This window comes from Acanthochromis polyacanthus, chromosome 18, assembly GCF_021347895.1.
Source record: "Acanthochromis polyacanthus isolate Apoly-LR-REF ecotype Palm Island chromosome 18, KAUST_Apoly_ChrSc, whole genome shotgun sequence".
NCBI lineage: Eukaryota > Metazoa > Chordata > Actinopteri > Pomacentridae > Acanthochromis > Acanthochromis polyacanthus.
Window position 1 is genome coordinate 11515468 of NC_067130.1, and position 18864 is coordinate 11534331.

Here is an 18864-nt window from a genome sequence, read left to right on the forward strand (position 1 = left end):
TTTTTCAGAAATACAATAGGTCATAAATAGGCCATCATCTCCATCCTCGGTCTGGTATCGGAGAAGTGAAGCTGGAAGCTTCCAGTGCGTCTTCATTTCCTCAGGTGTGGCGCCAAATTCTTTTGTGCGATTGTTTGATCAACCCATTTAAATAAAGTGGCTCCTCCAGGAAGCCGGACCCTCTGTTGACTTTATTGGTTCCTGAAATTTGTCATTACGGCTTCCTGGCTGTGATGTCATCAGCTGGTTAATGACAGAGAGGAAGGAGAGACGTTCGTCCACAAATAACTCAGGAAAAACAGACGATTTTAAGGGACATAATGAGCCTGTAGGAGCAGGGACAGTGAGTTATGGCTCCGTCACCGTCTGACTCATGTTGTCTCAGAGGAAATGCTTTTAAGATCCGCAGCATGACATCAAAGTCCTTCAGCGGCAAGAAGTTAAGCCGATGTCGACTTTGGTTAAAATGAAGACAACATCAAACTAGATTTCCAAACTAGATTTTAGAGAACTGGCATGTGGCTCCATTCATATAATTCAATATGAATTCTGAAAAGAAGACAGGAAACAACTGAATGAAACCCAAAGATAGACCGGACAAGAAATATTATTTGTATTTTTTTTTTATTTTGGCATTTCTTTGTTTTGCATTTATATTAAGCAAAGTGCATCTTATTTTCTTTTTCTCATCAACACATTGCACAATACATAAATAATGATGCATATAAAACGTCTTCATATTTACAATTAATAATATATTTATATATAACATAAAATACATTTTTTCGCTTCTTATTTAATTAAATCTTAGTCATTTATTAAACAAAGTCTGTCAGAATCCTTAGACTTTCTTCTTCTTTTAAATCCTTTTTTCTTCTGTGTTTTGAACCTCTGGAACAAAAAAAGGAAAAGTGGGTTGTAGTCTGTTTGTGAGGGAGGGAAGAAGGGGGCGAAGAAGAGGAAGGCTGCTGCTATCGAGTGTTGAAGATGACTTCCAACCAGCACGGGCAGCTACTGATGAACTGTCTGGTGTAGCACTGTCCCCAGCCTTTCACAAAGCTTATCTGCACCGTGAAGCCCGTGCGAGGCTGCTGCGTGAACTCGTGGTCGTTGGGCCTCTGCAGGTTGCCGGCCTTGTCATAGTCAAAAGCTTTGATGGAGAATCCGGGGAACACCTTGTGCACCAGCAGCGTGCGCGAGTCCGGGTTGTCCAGTGTGGCCGACTTAATGAAGATGGGGTAGCAGCTGCGGTTGTAGACCCACACCCCGTCTGGCTCACGCGTCAGCTGGATGCCGTAGCCGATCTTGGCCCGCACCATCTGCACCAGTTGGGACTTGTTGTCGGAGCAAAGCTGGCCCAGGCAGAAGCCGTTCCCCTGAGGTAGATCATAGAAGATGTCCAGAGAAGGCTCCTGGACCGAGTAGAGGCGCCCGACGCGGGTCTTCTCCTCCCAGTATGCCACCACGCACCAATGGGCCCGATCGCCAGACTCCTGCAACGCCAGGGAATCTAAAAGAGAGAAAACAAGAGATAGAAATGGTTAGATTTGAGCAATTTTACACAGCTGAAATGTAAAATGTGTAGTTCAGAAAGTAAAGCAAAAGGGATGAGACAGAGGGGGGAAGATGAGATGAGATCTGGCCAGAAATGTCTTGACTTCAACGCTGCCACTTTCTGAACAACTCCATCCTCATCCATGTTTCGGGAAATGGAGAATTTGCTTTCGTCAAGGGCCAAAACTAAACTGTCATCCACAATTTCTGCCATACAGGAAAACCACGTCGGAATTCCTGGACTTCAGACAAGACAAGCAACTCAGAGACACTGGCAGACAAGTGTCCACACGCAGTACAATATTTATCTAGGCATTAAATGCTTATCTTCTGTCTGGCTCGCTGTATTTTTGTAGCGGCGTTGCCAACAATGTACTGACGTCAAGCGACCGCCCCGATCATCTCCACGCAGCATCGTGCTTCGCCTTGCTGGAGGAAATTAGGAGCTATCTCCGAATTCTTGTCTGGCAAAAGACGAGGACGCGATAACAGCGAGCGAGACTTCCACACAAACAATGTTTATGCCGACGAGCAGAGGCAGGCCGTTAACGCTCGAACCCCGGCGTCTGAATCGTTGACAAGCCGGGCCTCTCGGGTCTAAAGTTTCCCCTGAGCGTAAAACAGAAGTGTAGCATTGGCCGTGCTCCAGTTTCCAAACTCCTCCCTCCTCCTCTCTCCCTCTCTTTCGTCCCCCTTTAGAGTGCCTCCCGCGCCATCCCTCTCTCCGTCATATCTCTATTCCACAGAAATCTGGCTCCCAGCTACTCCCAGCTAGAAAAGTGGGAGCCAGTCAGGCGCGAGGGAAGCAGAGGGAGACAGAGCGAGTGCAAGAGGAAAGAAAGAGGGGGTGGAGTGGGGAAGAGAAGGAATGCTTTTCACATATTTTGACTGTTACTTTTGCAACTTTGCTTCCTCTCCTGTCTCCTGTGCTTCTGAGGTCACCACCTCATTGCTTCAATCAGCCACTAGACAGTCTTTTTCTACCAGCTCGCAGCACCTCGATGAGAGAGGTTAAGAAAGCTTGGAAGAGGGAGATGTATGCACAAGAGAAGAAGGGAAAAAAAGCCAATCTCAGAGCCATTGCACATATCCTTCCCATCCGACTCCCCCGTTCTTTCATCTGGCAGTAGCTGTGAATGTAACCGGTAATTTGGAAGGTCCCGTCTGAGACAAACTGCAACGTTAATGCGGCAGGATCTGTGCCGGCCCAAGCGGACTTACCCCGGCCTGTCATTAGCCTTCATTAGACGCTGGGAGGGAGAAAAAAAAGGGAAGAAAAAGACAACGCTGGGAGAGCAGAGGCAGAAACAGAGGAGGAGAGCGAAGGGGGCAGAAAAACTGAAAGCATGTCTTCCATAAAACGAGAGGAGCTGTGTTCTTTGAAGTTGGTCTGAGCCGAGCCTTAGGGAGTTTATCATAAACCCGTCCTCATGGGGTGCTGGGGGAAACTAAGTACCCAGCTATCTACCTTGGACTAAATGCAGGGAAAAGGAGCATTTATCTTTGAGATAAGAGACAGAAAGTGTCTTTTGTGTCTCGGGCTGATGTCACACAGTCTCCGATCACGAGCCGAGCGCTGCTTTTTGGTCTGCTTTACATACAGGAACATGCGAGATTGATAAGAGGGAAGCAGGACGGGTTGGACTTTCTTAACAGCTGACAGAGGGCCTGCTGGTGGAGCTCACCTGTGGGGCCCTGTGTGTGTGTTTGTTATTGCTGGGAGAGACAGGGCCTGGCGTCAGAGGTCATTAGAGCGGCTGCCTGTCTGAGCCTGTCATTGCAGCCTGAAAACACCCTGCTATTCAGGACTACACTAACTGCCCCGTTTCCCCTCCCTCGTCGCCTCTCCTCCTCCTCCTCCCCTCTCGCAAACTCAGACCGGTGGTAAGTGAGAACCGCAGAGGAGAGAAAAGTGAGGGAAGGATAAAAGCAAAGGGTTGGAGATAGAAAGACAACAAAGGAGGAAACATAATGGGCAACAGAAAGGCTCGGCGAGTACAGGAGGGGTGTAAAGAAGTACTTAGATCCTGTTCTTTTTGGAAAAGTTGCAAAACTACTCTGCAAAATTACTACATCACAAGCCCCATCTTGCCAGAGATGCGGTTAAAGTTGATAATTAGTAGACATATCCTGACTTTTTTTCCCGTATATGAGTCAAGCTCTTGCAAACACAGCTTCCTGCCTGACAGACGCCCATGTTTTTTTGCTAAATCCATGTCCTCACTTGGTCTCACAGTATCCCGTCCAGCTCAAATGACGCTCACAGGTAAATAAACCCAAACTTATTCTGTTATATCGACGCAGAGAAAGCGAGACGGGCAGACTCTTCCATCTGTGGGGCGCCGCCTTGTGAAGAGTATGTTCACAGCTTGTCCTGACAGCAGATGAGCTTACACCTCATGAGTAATGCTGCTGATCACAGAACAAGCCACACACACACTCTAATGCGAGTGGTCCCACATCAACACACCTTGTTCCAAGTGCAAGGCTCATTTCACTGAATTTTAATTTTTAACACGTCGTGTGTTTGCGTGCGAGGTGTCTGCCGGTTCCAGCTCCTCATGTTGCAGTCTGACGCTATTTCCGGTGCGTCTCACATAGGTGTGTGTGTGTCCCAGTACCGCTGTGTTTGCATCAGCTCCAGCCCCCCTGGATATCCCAGAGCTGTCTGTACATCTGTCTGCGTGTCTGTCTGCTATCTGGATGTCTGCCTATCGAAGCATTAGCTATCTGTCTGCCTCCCCACCTGCTCGTCTGCACGGCGGCCTTTCAGCCCCCATGTCTCGGGCTTCTCCTCGCTGGAGATAAGCTGGCTAGCTGGCAGCCCGAGGCCATCTGTCACCCTGGCCCTTTTCTGTGCTGCTCCTGTCAGTCGTCTAGCTGCTGCTCTGTCCCATTCTGGTTTGTCCCATGGGGAGGGGGTCCACATGTGACCCCCATCCTTTCCCTCGTGTCCCTGCGGGTTCAACTACAAAGCAAAGCACTAAAATTTATGACAGATTTAAGATCTGCCGCTGAAAGCACAGTGCATGTGACAGTGGGGAATAACACAAATAAACAGGCCTCATTAATTTAAAAAAAAAAAGCAAGCAGTTTCTGCAACGTTAGAAATAAAGAATATTAACCATTAGTGGCCTCGTGAAAACAACAACAGGATCCTGTGTTTTCTTGGTATTAAACGGATGATCAGCTTATGTTTTGTATGGACAGTGAGGAAGGGGAAGGAGGGGGCTGTACTGCACCATAACCAGGAAATTGTAATTATCCGTTATTAAATAAAACCTCCAGAGCAATGCCTGAAAACCTTAACGCCGAGGACGGCAAATTTGGCAAATGGACAGGGTGTTAGCTCCCCTGTGGTTTTTAATGGGCCCCGGGCTCAGAGAGTGGACGCCACGCTAGCTGAGACAATTGGACTCGGTTTGAAGGGGAGGAGGGGTGAGGGTGAGGGAGGGGGTGGGACAGACTGGGTGCTTCTCTTAGGGCCAGAAACACAGTCTGGAAAGGTTAATCATTACCTCTGTCTGACTCCACACACACACACACCAGGTTGCTGCTATTCTTAGAAGTCAGCACAGTCACCGAGTAACACGCTTACACCGTCACGCACACGCAATCTTCAACCTTCAGTTCTGAACGCAACACTTTCAACATCGGTAAATAGTGAGGAGGCTCCTGAGAACCGTCTGGCATTGATCCCTGAGAGCTCTCTATATATGTATGTATGTATATGTGTGTGTGTGTGTGTGTGTGTGTGTGTGTGTGTGTGTGTGTGTGTGTGTGTGTGTGTGTGTGTGTGTGTCTCTGCTCAGACGTGTAATGGCCCTGTCGTCATCAGACACACACGGCGGCTGAAAGGAGGAATGAGGAAGACATGTAGAAAACAGCTCGAGGGGGGGGAGGGAGGGGGGGCTTTTCACGGTGCCTTATTTTCTAAGTCAACACCCTCTCTCGAGCCGGGGAAAGTCTATTCCAAAGGTCAAGGGTCACCCTGGAGGCATTCCTTTTGTTCTCTCTGCCATGCCGTATATGTATAGCCCTGTGTGTGTGCTTCTAGCTGGAAGCGCGGCGTTCCTCTCTTGTTGTACACAAATGAATTGTTTTTTCTCAGTTTTTAAGTTAAGAGTCCTCAGCAGTAATCCTCAAGGACTGTTTTCTGCCCTGGAGAAATTCAATGACAGGCAACCGATCGAGAGAAAAAAAAAGCATCAGCTGGTCTGTTGCAGTAAAGAATCGTCCTCGCCTCGCGTCAATACAACACCGCAGTCTTGTAAGCTTAAGCCATAAGCTGTACACAGTCTGGTTTGGGGTTTTTTGTGGCGCTGAAAGGTGTCTGCTCATGACTGTGACTGGTTCTCTTTGCAGAAGAATACGCAACGAGCAAAAAAATGCCAATAAATTTATCAATTGGGTTGCATTGTTTGTCTTACTGCTCAGAACCCCAAGCAGTCTCTAGGCATTTTGTTGCTTCTATTACTATGGATACAGCACAACCAAGGGCTCAAAAAAACTCTTCTGAATGCTAAAAACCTGGATTCAGTGTGCACACAGGGGTTACTAATACGGTGGAAGAACTGATAGCTCCCACACCATGGATATAATGCCCCTTACATTTTCATTTTTTGTTTGCCTCCTCTCAGCTGTGTGTAAACAAGCCTGCAGTTCAGCCAAGTTCATCTAAAAAAACTCCAGAATTTGTGTCGCATGACTGTTGGTTGCAGAGGGTACTGTCATGGCTTCACACTCGCTCCAAGCAGAGCAGAATTTTATAGCTTTTGAGACAATTATGCAAGTAGTTAACTTTTGAAGATTATTAAAAAATAATAATAAGACATGTAGATTAAAGCGATCCTGATGAAAGGTCACAGTTTTAAATTTAGATTTGTTTAAATTTCCAGATATGTTCAAGGACTGTCTGAAAACTGAAAATCTCTCAGCTTCAGCCTCTGATGAACAGTTTAATTTAGCTGAGTTTCTACTTATAACGTATCTTTCAAACCTACCGCCCGGTTTTGGGGTTCAGAGGGTTGAAGAGCACTGTGCATTGCAATCCTGTGACATTGTTTGACACATAAAAAACACACTACATTAATGCTCGAGAATCAGAGATCGCAACCTTTTCGGTCTCTGCATCATTCTTCTATTTACGTCACCTAAACGCAACTTGAGATAAGTCGGAGATTCAGGTAAGCAACAGAAGTCTGGTAAGCTCATGTTTTTTTTTCAAATTCCTCACCCAATTTTTTAGTTTTTCATTCATTGTTAAACCTGTAGTCTGCAGCCTGAACCTATTGTGGTGAAATCAGCCATTTATCAAGCTTTGTGCAGCTCCCTCTGGAACCACCAAAGGCTTTACTCAACCCTTTTCACATATGCAGGTGTACTCCACTAGACTTCGCCTTGAACCAGCAAATGTAGGCAGTTTTCATTGTTTATCAAGCATTAAAATGACGTAAAACGCGCACTTAGGAGGGATAATTTGCCATTGAAGCGCATCATTTGCGCAGCGGCAGCTCTAAAGCAGAAAACGCATATTTTTTAGCACTAATAGGCAGATTCAAAGACAGACGGATGGATGTTTAGACAGAAAGGAAGAGACGCTTTAGGGTGGCAGATTATGTAAGATGCAAGTCCTTCCTCTCCCCCCACCAACCCCCATTTCAGGAAACCTAAATAAGCCCTGATGGCAGGAAAACCACACAGGGGAGTGGCACGGTTTTGCTATCTACAGATCTGACTCCTTGCAGAAACACAGATAGAGAGAATGAGTTGCAGACACGCCATCTCTAACATGAACCATCCGGCCTCGGCGGTGGAGAAGATAAGGAGAAGAAATGGCGCATGTTTTCCTAATGCCTCCATCTACAGTATAATTTTCTCCGAGTGGATGTTTCTGCCATAATTACATGATCCACATGTCCTGATGTCACTCCGGCATGGTGTTTTCCTCAGCTTGAGATAAAACACAGGAATGTTTTTAGAATTAATCAGGCAGCATCTTCCATCTGGTTCCATATTACGACAAAAAAAAAATTGCAGCCGAGCACTTCAGCGCCGAGGGAGATTTTGTCCCCTGTAACACCTCCTTCCTACTCCTGCTGAGTTATTATTCCAACACTTCATCAGTCTGACCCTCACACACACATACACACACACACATATACACAACCACTCCCTGCAGCCCAGATTTCCCAGGGTGACAGGACAAATAAACACCAGCCAGTTGGATACAGGGTGCCAGGCAGGCTGTAATGATGTCATCAGCTCACTTTTGCAAACACACAAGTTAAAAGATTACCCGCAGGATCTGTATCTCTGAGCCCTTTATACACACATACACACACACACACGGTGCCACAGACGGATGGACAGACAAGCCGAACAATCGCCCACATTGTTGTGGCGCTAAAAACACCGTGGGAACTAAATAATACAGACACCGCAAACACCGAGGCAGACAACCAGCAGAGCCAGTTGTATGCGAGCTTTCTGTCGCGTCGTTACTCTGTTATTAATGATGATGTGTGATAGAGAGGTGGCTAGAGACGGGGTTGTCACCGAGATAAAAAATAAAAAAGGACATATTCCTCTCTGAAAAGACAAACTGCATGAATGAGCAGGCGGAGGGGTGGAGACGGCAGCACTGTGTGTCACACTAGAAACCCGACACACACTCACAAAGGTTTACAGGCATGTGTCTCCACTTATTTCCATTTCCGTTTTTATCGCGCTAAAAGCGGGGGATCTATCCCTCCCTTCCTCTCTTTTCCACTTCACACGTTCTCTTTCTGTCCTTCATATCTTCATACATTGAGGTAATGTCAAAATCCACTTCCACAGAGTGACTGCAAACCAAAACAATGTTCATGTCTGTAACATGTTCTGGGCTTCCCTCCAGCTCTGGCTCCTGGCCAAATCTACATAGCCCTCCTTTCAATCAGCAGGCTACGCTAAGGTAGGTGTCATTCTGTCTTGATGGTACAAGACAACAAAATGCATCTGAAGCCTGGGGGGGGGGAGAAAAACATATGCAAGCTAGGCACACTTTCCTCTATCTTTTTTCTTCTTCTCTCTCTCCATCCTCTGCTGTCTCTGTGTGCTGTTTTTTCGATTTGTGCAGCATAATGACACAGGGTGGGGAACAGAGGACGGCCAAAACCAAAATTAAGTCCCTTGCCAAGAGGCGGCTTGGCTGCCGTGCAAGGAGAGGAAGTGGGGAGTAATGAGAGATCCTGGCCCGGCACGGAGCGGCCCGGCTCTGCTCTGCTCAACTCGCTGGCTAACACACAGCCTCCAAATTACAGAGAACAGAGCAGAGCTGCCGGCCATCTCTCCCTCCACCCAAAGCCGCCATCTTCTCTCCCTACTTCATTCCTTCCTCTTGCTGTTCAAGCAAGAGGGGGAAAAAAATAACAAAAGGGAAAATCAAGATACCACCAAAACAGAGACTGTGTTATGGTGACCAAAGTGTTTTCGCTTTCTCTTTGAAGGGTCTCTGTGGAAAGTCGGCCATCCAAAACAGGCGACACACACGTTTCTTACTTTTGTAGACGCATGTTCAATTTCTTTCTCTCTTTTGCTTGTTTTACAGCCTCCCTTCTTGCTGGTTGGTGCGCTCCAGTGTTTTTTTCCGTCAAGATGAGGCCTCGGCTGCCTCCCTGTCCGCTCGCCTTTTCCTCAAAGACATGAGGTCATATCCTGCGCAGCCCTTTCCTCTCCCTGCTAACCCAAACAAGGCAGGAATGCCGATGGAGAGGAGGGAGACTGAGGGTGCTCTGTTTCGGAGTTGAGCCCTTAATTGCTGGAAGTTATTTTTTGAGGGAAAAAAAAAAAATCAAAGATAGTGTCTAAGGTATTACACTAAGTACTGCTGGATATGTATGCGCTTCTTGAAAATACGGCACGGCAAACAGGACGAAAACAGCACACGGGGCCTTTTCTCTCCCTGGGTTTGCACCAAAAATGGGCCGTTTCTTTGGGGCCGTCCATATGACAGCAGAACTAGTTTGATTTAATGAGCCGAAGTGCCAAGACTAAATTTAATCTCTGTCAGAGCCCCTGATGAAGGTTATACTTCCAGCCGATTCACCGGATGACTAATTGACTGACTGAAGGGCTGGCCGACTGTCTGTCGAGTGAGGTGACTGGCTGGTGGTATAAGAATACAACTCGGCCTAAATTTAACCTGCAGTGGGAGGAAGCGCCTGTGTGACAGTCGGCCGTGCGCCAGGGCTCGCACCAGGTCATTCTATCTGCCTGCCTGTGTGTATGTGTCAAAACGTGTGTGTGTGTGTGTGCGTACATGTCACCACAGCCCGACTGGATCCTCTTACACTCAGGCACTCCGGGTCAGTCCCCAATGGCACCAACAGGCATGCCACCGACACACACACACACATCAGGGCCGCACATCCCAGAGTTTGGCACAAACAGGAGTCTGAACTGGACTTTAAAGAAGGCCTATTGATCCACAATAGATCACCATCAGAAAAAAAAGTACAGAAAGTTACCACTAAATGCCTGGTTGGGTTTGTAATCCTGATTATTTGGACTAAGTTCTTCAGTGGCTGCTTGTGTTTAACATTTGGACTCTTTAATTACGAGGGAAAAGGCACTAAATTTGTCAATGTTTTGTTTTTTATCAGTACCAAAGCTCAGGTATCATAGCAGCAGAAGCGTGACAAAACTTCAAGACACCCACACACAGCCCAGACCTCTGTTTTTGTCAAACTCACAGCCCAGCCAGCAGCTATCTAAGGGTTTAAAAACTCTCAGAAAAACTTGTTCCAGGCCTCTTTAAGCTTGACAAAATGGATGACTGGCAACGAGCAGCTCATAAACTCCACCAAAGGCAAGATACAGTCTCCAACAACTGACTTAACGCGCCACAGACTCATAACCAGCAGTCCGCCGGCCTCTTAACCCCGACCTGATCTCCATTTCAAAATCTCCCTTTTGATCTCTCTCCTCAGTTCCTGGGTGAACCTAAACCCCTGAGCTAAGTCCTCACCCCAGCTCAAACCAAGATCAACACCCCAACACCCAGCTCCAGGCCTCCAGCCATCCACTCCCCCCCCCCCCCCCTCCTCCCTTTCTCTCCCTGCCTCCAATCCACTCCTCTTCCCTCCTCTCTGCTCTGTTCCAAGCTGATGACGTGAGCCAGCGAGAGGAGCTTTGGAGCTGGTAGCCTGGCAGGCAGCCTAGTTTGCATTTGCGCTTGTCGCTGTCGCAGCTCACTTAACTCCTTCCAGCCTGGATGGTCTGAGCCTTTTCCGAGATGGATAATCAGGGAAGAACCTCATCTCATCGGTTCTGTTTGAACCGTGTTTCTGGATGAATAGGGATTCCTTTTGGGCGATGCGCTCGCCTGTTCCCTACTAGTAGAGCTGCTAGCTTTTCTATCAAGCAAATTATTCTTCTACAGTGTATTTAAAAAAAGTAGCAGCACAAGTCTTGCTGACTTCAAGTCTTTGCAACTCTCCTTCCCTCAGAGCCACCCTCCTCTTTCTTCCTCCTTCCTCTCTGTAAATATGTCTGGAGAAGAACATAAAAAGGGCAGAGTGAGTGAATTAGAAGGTCAGCAGCGGGCCTCTGGGAGAGCCATGTTTCTTTTGTCAGGGCCCCAGAGGGAGGGAGCAAAAGGAGGGAAGCAGGGAGTGAGGGAGGGAGGCAGCGAGAGGAGGAATGGATTAGCCTTTTTTTTTCTTGCTTTGCCAGGGAAATCGTGAGGGCAGAATGCTTCGGCCATCCCGCCCCGGCCTCTCCACCTCTGCCGCTCCTTACTGAGGAGGCCCATTCACTGGAGCGCTGGCTGCCGCTGCCATGTCATCCTCGCCAGGAAGGAAAACAGGGGAGGAGGTGGAAGAGAAGGAGGAGGAGGAGGAGGAGGGGTGTAGGCCTTACCGAGGGAGGGAAAAAGTAAGGGAGGGAGCATTGGGGCGCCTGTTAAGACTCCACTTCTTGGGTTTCACAGTTTGAACCGGGTCTAAAATGTGTCTTTAGTTAATGCACATAGGGAGGACTTTAGTGTCCATCTGATGCTCTGGAGGAGGAGGAGAGGCTGATTCTGTCCGTGTAGCTCCGATCTCTTCCCCCATCTATGCACACACACACACACTAACTCCTCCACCCCCCTACCACCAAACAAAGGAGGGGGGAAATGGGCAGCGAACACCAACTGACATAAAACAGGCTTTAAAGGCCCAGTAATGAGAACCATCTGAGGCAAAGGAAAAGCAGAGAACAGCGCCGAGCAATCTCAAACTCTTTCTCTCGCGAACGGCATCTTATTCTGTAGCCTGCAGACAGGGCGCTGTGTAAGGAAGGCAACGCTGCCAAGGGGGATTATGGGAGAAAAGCTGAGGAAGCCCGAAACACGTCCTGCATGAGAGTTGGAAGAAAAGAAAGGCGCCTGTGTCTCACTCTTATCCACACAGAGCCCAGAGGAGAGTTAAGCGTCTACAAAGACATCCCCTGTACGCACAAACACACCCAAACAAACACTCAAATGTCAGTCGGAGCCTCTCTTTTTTTGTCAATTTTTTTCCTCTCCCCTCTATACCACACGCACAGAACATATTCTTCTCCAAACAACGGTTCGGCGTGTTTGTCTTCCATTACAACATGACACGGGAAAGGGATGAGAAGGAGCCGGAGAGAGGAGCAGAAGAGAGGAACGTTGTTCAAAGAGCCAGGAGGGAGGAATTTATGTGGAAGTGGGAGAAATACACCACCCTCCTTCACTGGCTGTTTTATTACAGAGGGGAAGCAGGGGCCCCCACAATCACTGCCTCATCATCACAAGTATGGAGGGGAGATGAATGTGTGTGTGTGTTGGGAGGAATGCATAGGAGAAGGAAATGAAAACAGAGGAGGAAAATAATACAGAGGAAAAGACAAGAAAATGAGGAATATGAGGAGGGAATCTGCTTGCAGGAATATATATATTTACCTGAAGGCCCCACAGGGGCCGAGTATGTCATTCCCCCAGTATCACTGGATGAAGGTCCAGAGTCTGGAGAATCTAACAGAGAGAGAGAGAGAGAGACTTCACATTAGTACTGTGTTCCTGGATGCGTGTGTTTGCATGTGTGTGAGGGGAGACGGCAAAGCAGCAGCTGTGAGGCCGTCAATCACCCCGGTGAAATCAATGCCTAATGAAGACGCTGACGACGGAGCTCACACTCTCTCACACACACACAGAAGACTTACAGCAGAGAGTTTCTTACACCCCCGATAATCCCCCATAATCCACTGCTTCAGGAGGAACGTTAGCCCTGCTTCCCTGCATAGAGGAGCTGCTGATCTGGAGAGAGCTGTATTCTTCCTGCTAATTACCGAGGCGAGGATTCGGGGCCGGACACTTTGATCCCCGCTCAATAACCAAATGCAGATCAAAAATTAGAAGACTGTTTCGGATCCTAATTGTCTGATAATTGTCCTCCTGATCCGCTCTAAAGACACACACTTTTTTTCAAAGTAATTTCACAGCCATTGTCAAGATGGGAAGGTCTAAACTTGATGCTAAACCTGAAATGTCAGGTTTAGCATCATGTACAAACCTCAAAATACATGTGGCTGCCTTGGAATTTAAACTTTCAGCAGGGTACAGTCCATCTCAGTAGAAACAATGAGACAGACAGAGCTGAGACAGGCCTTCAAAGCTGTTTACTGTAAATCTTCTTTATGGCGAACCAGCGGGCAGATGAGAGACAAAAACTAGCCAATCTCTCTCCTTCTCCCTCGTCGTTTTTACATTTGAATGCTAAACTCCCTCCAAGACTTGTAATGTCTACTAGTTTCAACAAGACACCTGAATGGAGCTTGAACAGAACTGCTGTGTGTGCTGAGCGGAGCAGCACACCGCTGGGAGCAGGCGAGCTCTGCTGCCGGGCTGCTGCTGGTAGTTTGGTATTCACTAATGATACATTCCTTTTGCTGCACGTCAACGCTGCGCTACACCTACTAGCCGTTGAACCACAGAATGCTGCGCCGGTCGCTTCCATTCTGAATGAGTTATGATGTTAATGTTGGGTTTTTCTGACAGTTCTACTGACTTCTTGATCACACAGAAGTCCCTAAAAAAGTGACTATTCATCTGATGGTTGAGGTGATTTAATCCACATATGATGCTGTGTCTGCTGAATGCTTCCATACTACTAGATTGGCCTCCTGTTTGGCCCCGATCAGAGCTTGCACCAGAGTGGTTTCGCTGCTCCCTTCCACCCTGCCCCGTGCCTGCTGTGGTCTCAGTAACGAGATGCACGGGCATAACCCAGCCTGCGTCGCTTTCATTGGCTGCCAGCAGCCTTGCCCTGGTCTCCCGGGCAACAGTTCACAGCTGACCACAGGACTGAGGGGGCATCAGAGAGAAAGAGCTAAACAGTGTGTGACTTATATTCCCCAGAGCAGAAACAAGGTAGCGTTTTATGTCTGGGCTGCTTTCATATTGACCGCTACTACTGGAGCGGACAGGCACTCTGACACATATAACCCCACTTCCTGCTCGCTGGAATCATAAAACCATCATCATAAAATCCATCACTCTTCAGCTTAATGCACATATTTACAGCGTCTGATTGCCTACTAAAAGTTAACTATGCAGATTTCACAAACGCAGTGATGATTTAATGCAATCTAATACAAAGCAAATACAGAGAGCAGCATAGAAGGTTGTAATAGCGTCCTGTATCAGGGATGAGTTGATGAGCTCCTTGAGGGAGTGGTAAAAACCCCCTACCCCTTTCTGCACGCTAAGCTCATCTGCCCTGTGTGTTTGCACCCTCCAGCTCGCTCCATTGTTCCAGTAACACGTCTTTCACCCTGCTCTGCCAATATCCAGATGCACAGACAGAAAATCCTTTGATTAACCACGACTGCAGCTGCATCGACTGAATGTGACCAAAAGAGGAAACGATGTAACAGGTGAGCTGCAGACTGCTGCATTTTTCACTTCATCACTGAGGAAGTACAACCTTCAAGAAAGGCAGGTTGAAACTTTTTTAAAAGCGTAAAAACTTTGCTTGTTAGACTCAATATTTTATGTGACTGTTTCGCATTTGTTTGCAACATTTAATTCCCACGCAAGTTTTTTCTCTTTGCTCTGAGATGGGAAACAGGGTGGTAACAGGAGTTGTATAATCACTTCCTTTGCCTGCATCCAGCTTGCATTTCCTATTTACCTTCTCGTTTCCTTTCATCACTGGATAGTCTCCAACTGAACTCATACTGAGACACTACAGTGACTCTACAATGACACAGACGTCACATCAGAGTGGAAAGTAAAGAGGATGTTACTGTCTGTTGCTTACTTTCCAACATTGTAGATCAGTTTTGTTTGTATTTAGCATTTTGCAAATGCTTCTCAAGTGCAACAATATTGCTGGAGCACGGTATATAAAGATGACAAAGATGACAGAGGGAAGAGAGGGCTTTGAAGAACCGCAGCTGCAGCTGCAATGACTTCCTATTGTTTCCACTCACTGAAAGCCACTTTCTCCTTCTCCTGACTAACTGGCGGCTGGTTGGCTGACTGGTCATTGTTTAACCCTGAGCTTTTTCTGCACTGACAGACAGCGAGACGGGTAAATGAACAAAACAGCAATATAGAGATGGAAAAAAATGAATAATCCAACACAGGCACCTATATCATTGTCACCTTCTCTGTGACATGTATAGAAATGACTGTATATTTCCTTCAGTCTCACACTTTTCTGGTTATAGCGTGAAATTTAACAGTTCAAAACTGATATAACAGGCGATGACATAACCTGATGCCATTTCCCTGCACTGAGGAATAAGATGACAACCACGGCAGCGTGTGGAGTTTGGCGCAGGTGGAGGGAGCAGGACCAAAACATGTAGGGCAGGAAAAACTGTCGCCATGTGTGGACAAAACATACATCCAGAAATGCAAAGACAAACACATCCAAACAGAGATGTGGGGCAGTGACACACCTCCTGCCACAGAAACCCTCAATCTGCTGATGAATTGAGCTGATATAAAGGCAGGCTGGCTCCAGAGACGCCGCCGTCGGTCTGTTTCTCTGTCTGCGCTGCGATTCACAATAGATAGACGGACACACAAACAAACCCTCCCTCCCCCATGCAGACACAGACACTGCCCCCAGTGATGTGCCAGTCAGTCTATAGCTGGTATCTCAACTTTGTACTGCCTTGCCCTGGCTGCCAGCCATGCTAGAACTGGCCAGCCAGCCAGGCGTGCCCCTCCACTGCTATCATAAATCACAACATAACATGGAGCCATTTCCTACACTCTCTCTCTCTCTCACACACACACACACACACACACACACACACACACACACACACACACACACACACACACACACACACACACACACACACACACACACACACACACACACACACACAAATCCACACTGCAGAGGGAGTGTGCAAGACTGTATGCAAACAGCATGTTGTTTAGATGTGAACACAATGTGGCCTGGACAGTAAAATACACATGCACTTGTGAGGATGCAAAAACCAAAGCTCACCTGGTGGTTTAAGATAGTCCATGGGGTAGCGCGAATATGGAGGAGGAGGCGACTCTGTGTGGAGAGAGGAAAGGGGAAAAAATAAGAGGCAGTGCATGAGGAAAAAAGGGAGAAAAACACAAGGCAGAGATCTAAACTTTATGATAAGAGTTGTCATTCTTCAGGGAGAAAGATTTGTGTCTGTCAGCTCCGCCTGGAGAGGCAGGCAGGGAGGCTGGCCGGGCGGCTATTGCCTTTCATTGGCAGGCAGATAAACAGGGGGCCGCCTGGCGCCAGAAGGGCCACTATCAGCGTCTAGGACAAACTGAGATACGGGCCTCTTTTGGCTGGGGACGCCAAGCAAGAGCGCGCGCGCGCGCGCGCGCGCACACACACACACACACACACACACACACACACACACACACACACACACACACACACAAAGATCCTGGAAACTTCACCGTGGAAAGACTGTAAAGCCCTGGCTGAGTCCCTGTGCACTTTTGGAAATGCCAATTACGAAATGTTGAAATAGCAGATAGGCTGTTTTTGTTTGAAAAAGTTGGAATAAACAGCTTTTACGCATTTAAAGTGCCAAAATAGCCACGTTCTTAAATCAGGGGTGCAGTCTAACTAACGGATTTAAAAGCATAAATAAAAGTGTTTCAATACCAACATGCCAAAATGAAATCTACTGACGCCAAGTCACGGGGAAAGAGGACCACTTGGCACGCTCGGGTCAAGTTTGACCTTATGGAAACTCAACACAAGTGTGCCAAGAGAGGTGATGTCACTTGAATTAGGCTAATTAGCCCTTTAGGAGTCTAGTAATTCTTTGACATAATGTCACGGTATCTGATTTTAAAAATGAGGCCCCGCCACCAGAGAATTCAAACGCAATTTCAGAACTTTTTGGGGTTGTAAAAAAAATTAAGAGAATAATTCCAGCTCACCGAGTTCACAAAGCCTGCTCATGTGGTGCGGGTTGCAGCAAACGAGCTCTGGGTTGATTTTCCCGTAGGATTCACAGCAAGACAGCCTCTTCAGCTCCGAGGAATGCCTGAGGTCCGGCCACCTGAACACTTTGTAGAGCAGCATGGGGAGAGAGTAAGACTGTTGACCCACTTTGGCGTCCACTTTGCTGGGCAGGAGCAAGCAGGGGCTGCGGGCACCCCCCTTGGACTCCACCGCCTGCAAAAGCACCTCTAATTGTTTCTCTTTGATCTTTTTCAGTATCGAGTGGGTCAACGCCTTCAATTCAGCCTCGGACCCTGCGTTGGACTTGGCCACCTTTGTCGCTTTGCCCATGCAGCAGCCCCCGGAGCCATGCGTCCCTCTATCCGCCTCCCCGTCGCCCTCCACGGGCGCACGGCTCCTCCAGAGTCGCCGGACGAGCCCCGATCGTTTGGTCCTAAACATGCGGGACGAAAAGAGGGTTTCCCGGCTAAAAAACGAGCATGGTGTCCGCAAATCATGAAGATTCCGGGATCCGAGTCCAGGCAATGACAAGCAGCCTGAGAAAATACGGTGGAAAAACTGGGAGCTGGATAAGCAGAGGAAATCTGTAGCATACGCCAGTCTCTGTTGCCTTCTCCTGCAGACTAGATCGCCGAAATAAGCAGTCCGGGTTCACGGGACAGTTAGATTCTCCTCCAGGGATACACAACCATAACATTCGGGGCTTTTAAAACTACAATACGCCTCTATATGGTCAGGGAAATCTGCTCCAGCCCGGCTGCATGTAGCCAGAATGTGTTGGTGATGTGCAACCTACAGCGCTGTGAACTGACCCCTTTAAAAAGCTGCTCCGTGGCGATTTTTACAGCAAATAAACACTGTCAAAAACCCGTCTCTCTGCGCAGTGGCTTTAGTGTAAATGAGAGGAAAACTGGGGCCTAATTAAGCCTAAACGCTATCGCAATTATCCCATGGAAAGCGAGACTCGTCGCTGTGTCTTCAAGAGCATTAATCCACAAAATCCTTGATCCGCCTGCACAGAGTAGGGCTCTCCACCGGGCTTGCGGAGGCTTTTTTATCCGTTATCGTCCACCAGTCGTCTGCAGATGGATGTGGTCTCCTGGAGGCAGGGAGCAAAAACCCAGGACTGGATCTCTAACCCGAGTTGAGTTGCGTTAGTGAAAAAAAGCCGGAGGAAAAAGCAAGAGACTCGTTTTTTTTTTTCCTTCTTGCGTCCACGCACCGAGCCTTGTAACCTATTTTAGCAGCCGAATCCCTTCAAAGATCAAATAATCCAAGCTCGTATCTCACACGAAGTTTCCGTGGCTGAGTGTGGAAGGAAGCGAGCCGACGAGTGATGTCGAGGGGGGTAAAAGGCTCTCTGTCTGTAAATGAGGCGGATGGTTTGGGTGCCCTTGCTCCGTCTCCAGTCTCCAGTGCGCATTGACGCGCCCGGTCACGTGTGTGTCTAGACACCCTGTCGCTTAAAAGAAATGTGATTGTGTTGCGCAAACAGATCAAGTAGAGCCCACAGCGCACACACACACGCTCTCACGCACACACACTGTGACACGCGCGCGCGCGCACGCAAGCAAGCAAACGTTTAAAAGAGGAAAGTTTTTACCCCCAAAAAAGTTGACAAAGTGTGAAGTTGAGAAAAGCAGGTTGGGAAACATTTTTGGCCACACTCACAGTTGAAGGTTTTTTATATTGTTAAAATAAAAACAATAATCATAAAGGATTTTAGTCCTTCTGTACCTTTTTAAAGCTGATTTCTGCCTTTTCCAGCAAATGTTTATGGCATGAAATGCGTCAAAAACCTACAAAATTACAGCTTCAAATAATTTAAAGT

The 18864-nt window shown here is 47.6% G+C and overlaps 1 protein-coding gene across 1 annotated transcript; it reads right to left on the reverse strand.

Annotated features, from left to right (window-relative positions):
* Nucleotides 1-591: 591 nt before the first annotated feature.
* Nucleotides 592-18508, reverse strand: smad7 (SMAD family member 7). Its single transcript, XM_022203618.2, has 4 exons — nt 17009-18508; nt 16074-16127; nt 12506-12577; nt 592-1510 (listed from the first exon to the last, which is right to left on the reverse strand). The coding sequence occupies exons 1-4, from the start codon at nt 17472-17474 to the stop codon at nt 972-974; spliced, it is 1131 nt and encodes a 376-aa protein (XP_022059310.1). The 5' UTR covers nt 17475-18508; the 3' UTR covers nt 592-971.
* Between the last annotated feature and the right edge of the window lie 356 nt (nt 18509-18864).

Excerpts from the sequence above, each read along its gene's own strand:
- smad7 (XM_022203618.2), bottom strand. The coding sequence starts at position 17,474 with ATGTTTAGGACCAAACGATCGGGGCTCGTCCGGCGACTCTGGAGGAGC. Across the intron at positions 16,128-17,008 it reads GAGCAGGCTTTGTGAACTCG|AGTCGCCTCCTCCTCCATAT; the intron begins GTGAGCTGGAAT and ends CTCTCCACACAG. Across the intron at positions 12,578-16,073 it reads GGACTATCTTAAACCACCAG|ATTCTCCAGACTCTGGACCT; the intron begins GTGAGCTTTGGT and ends TCTCTCTGTTAG.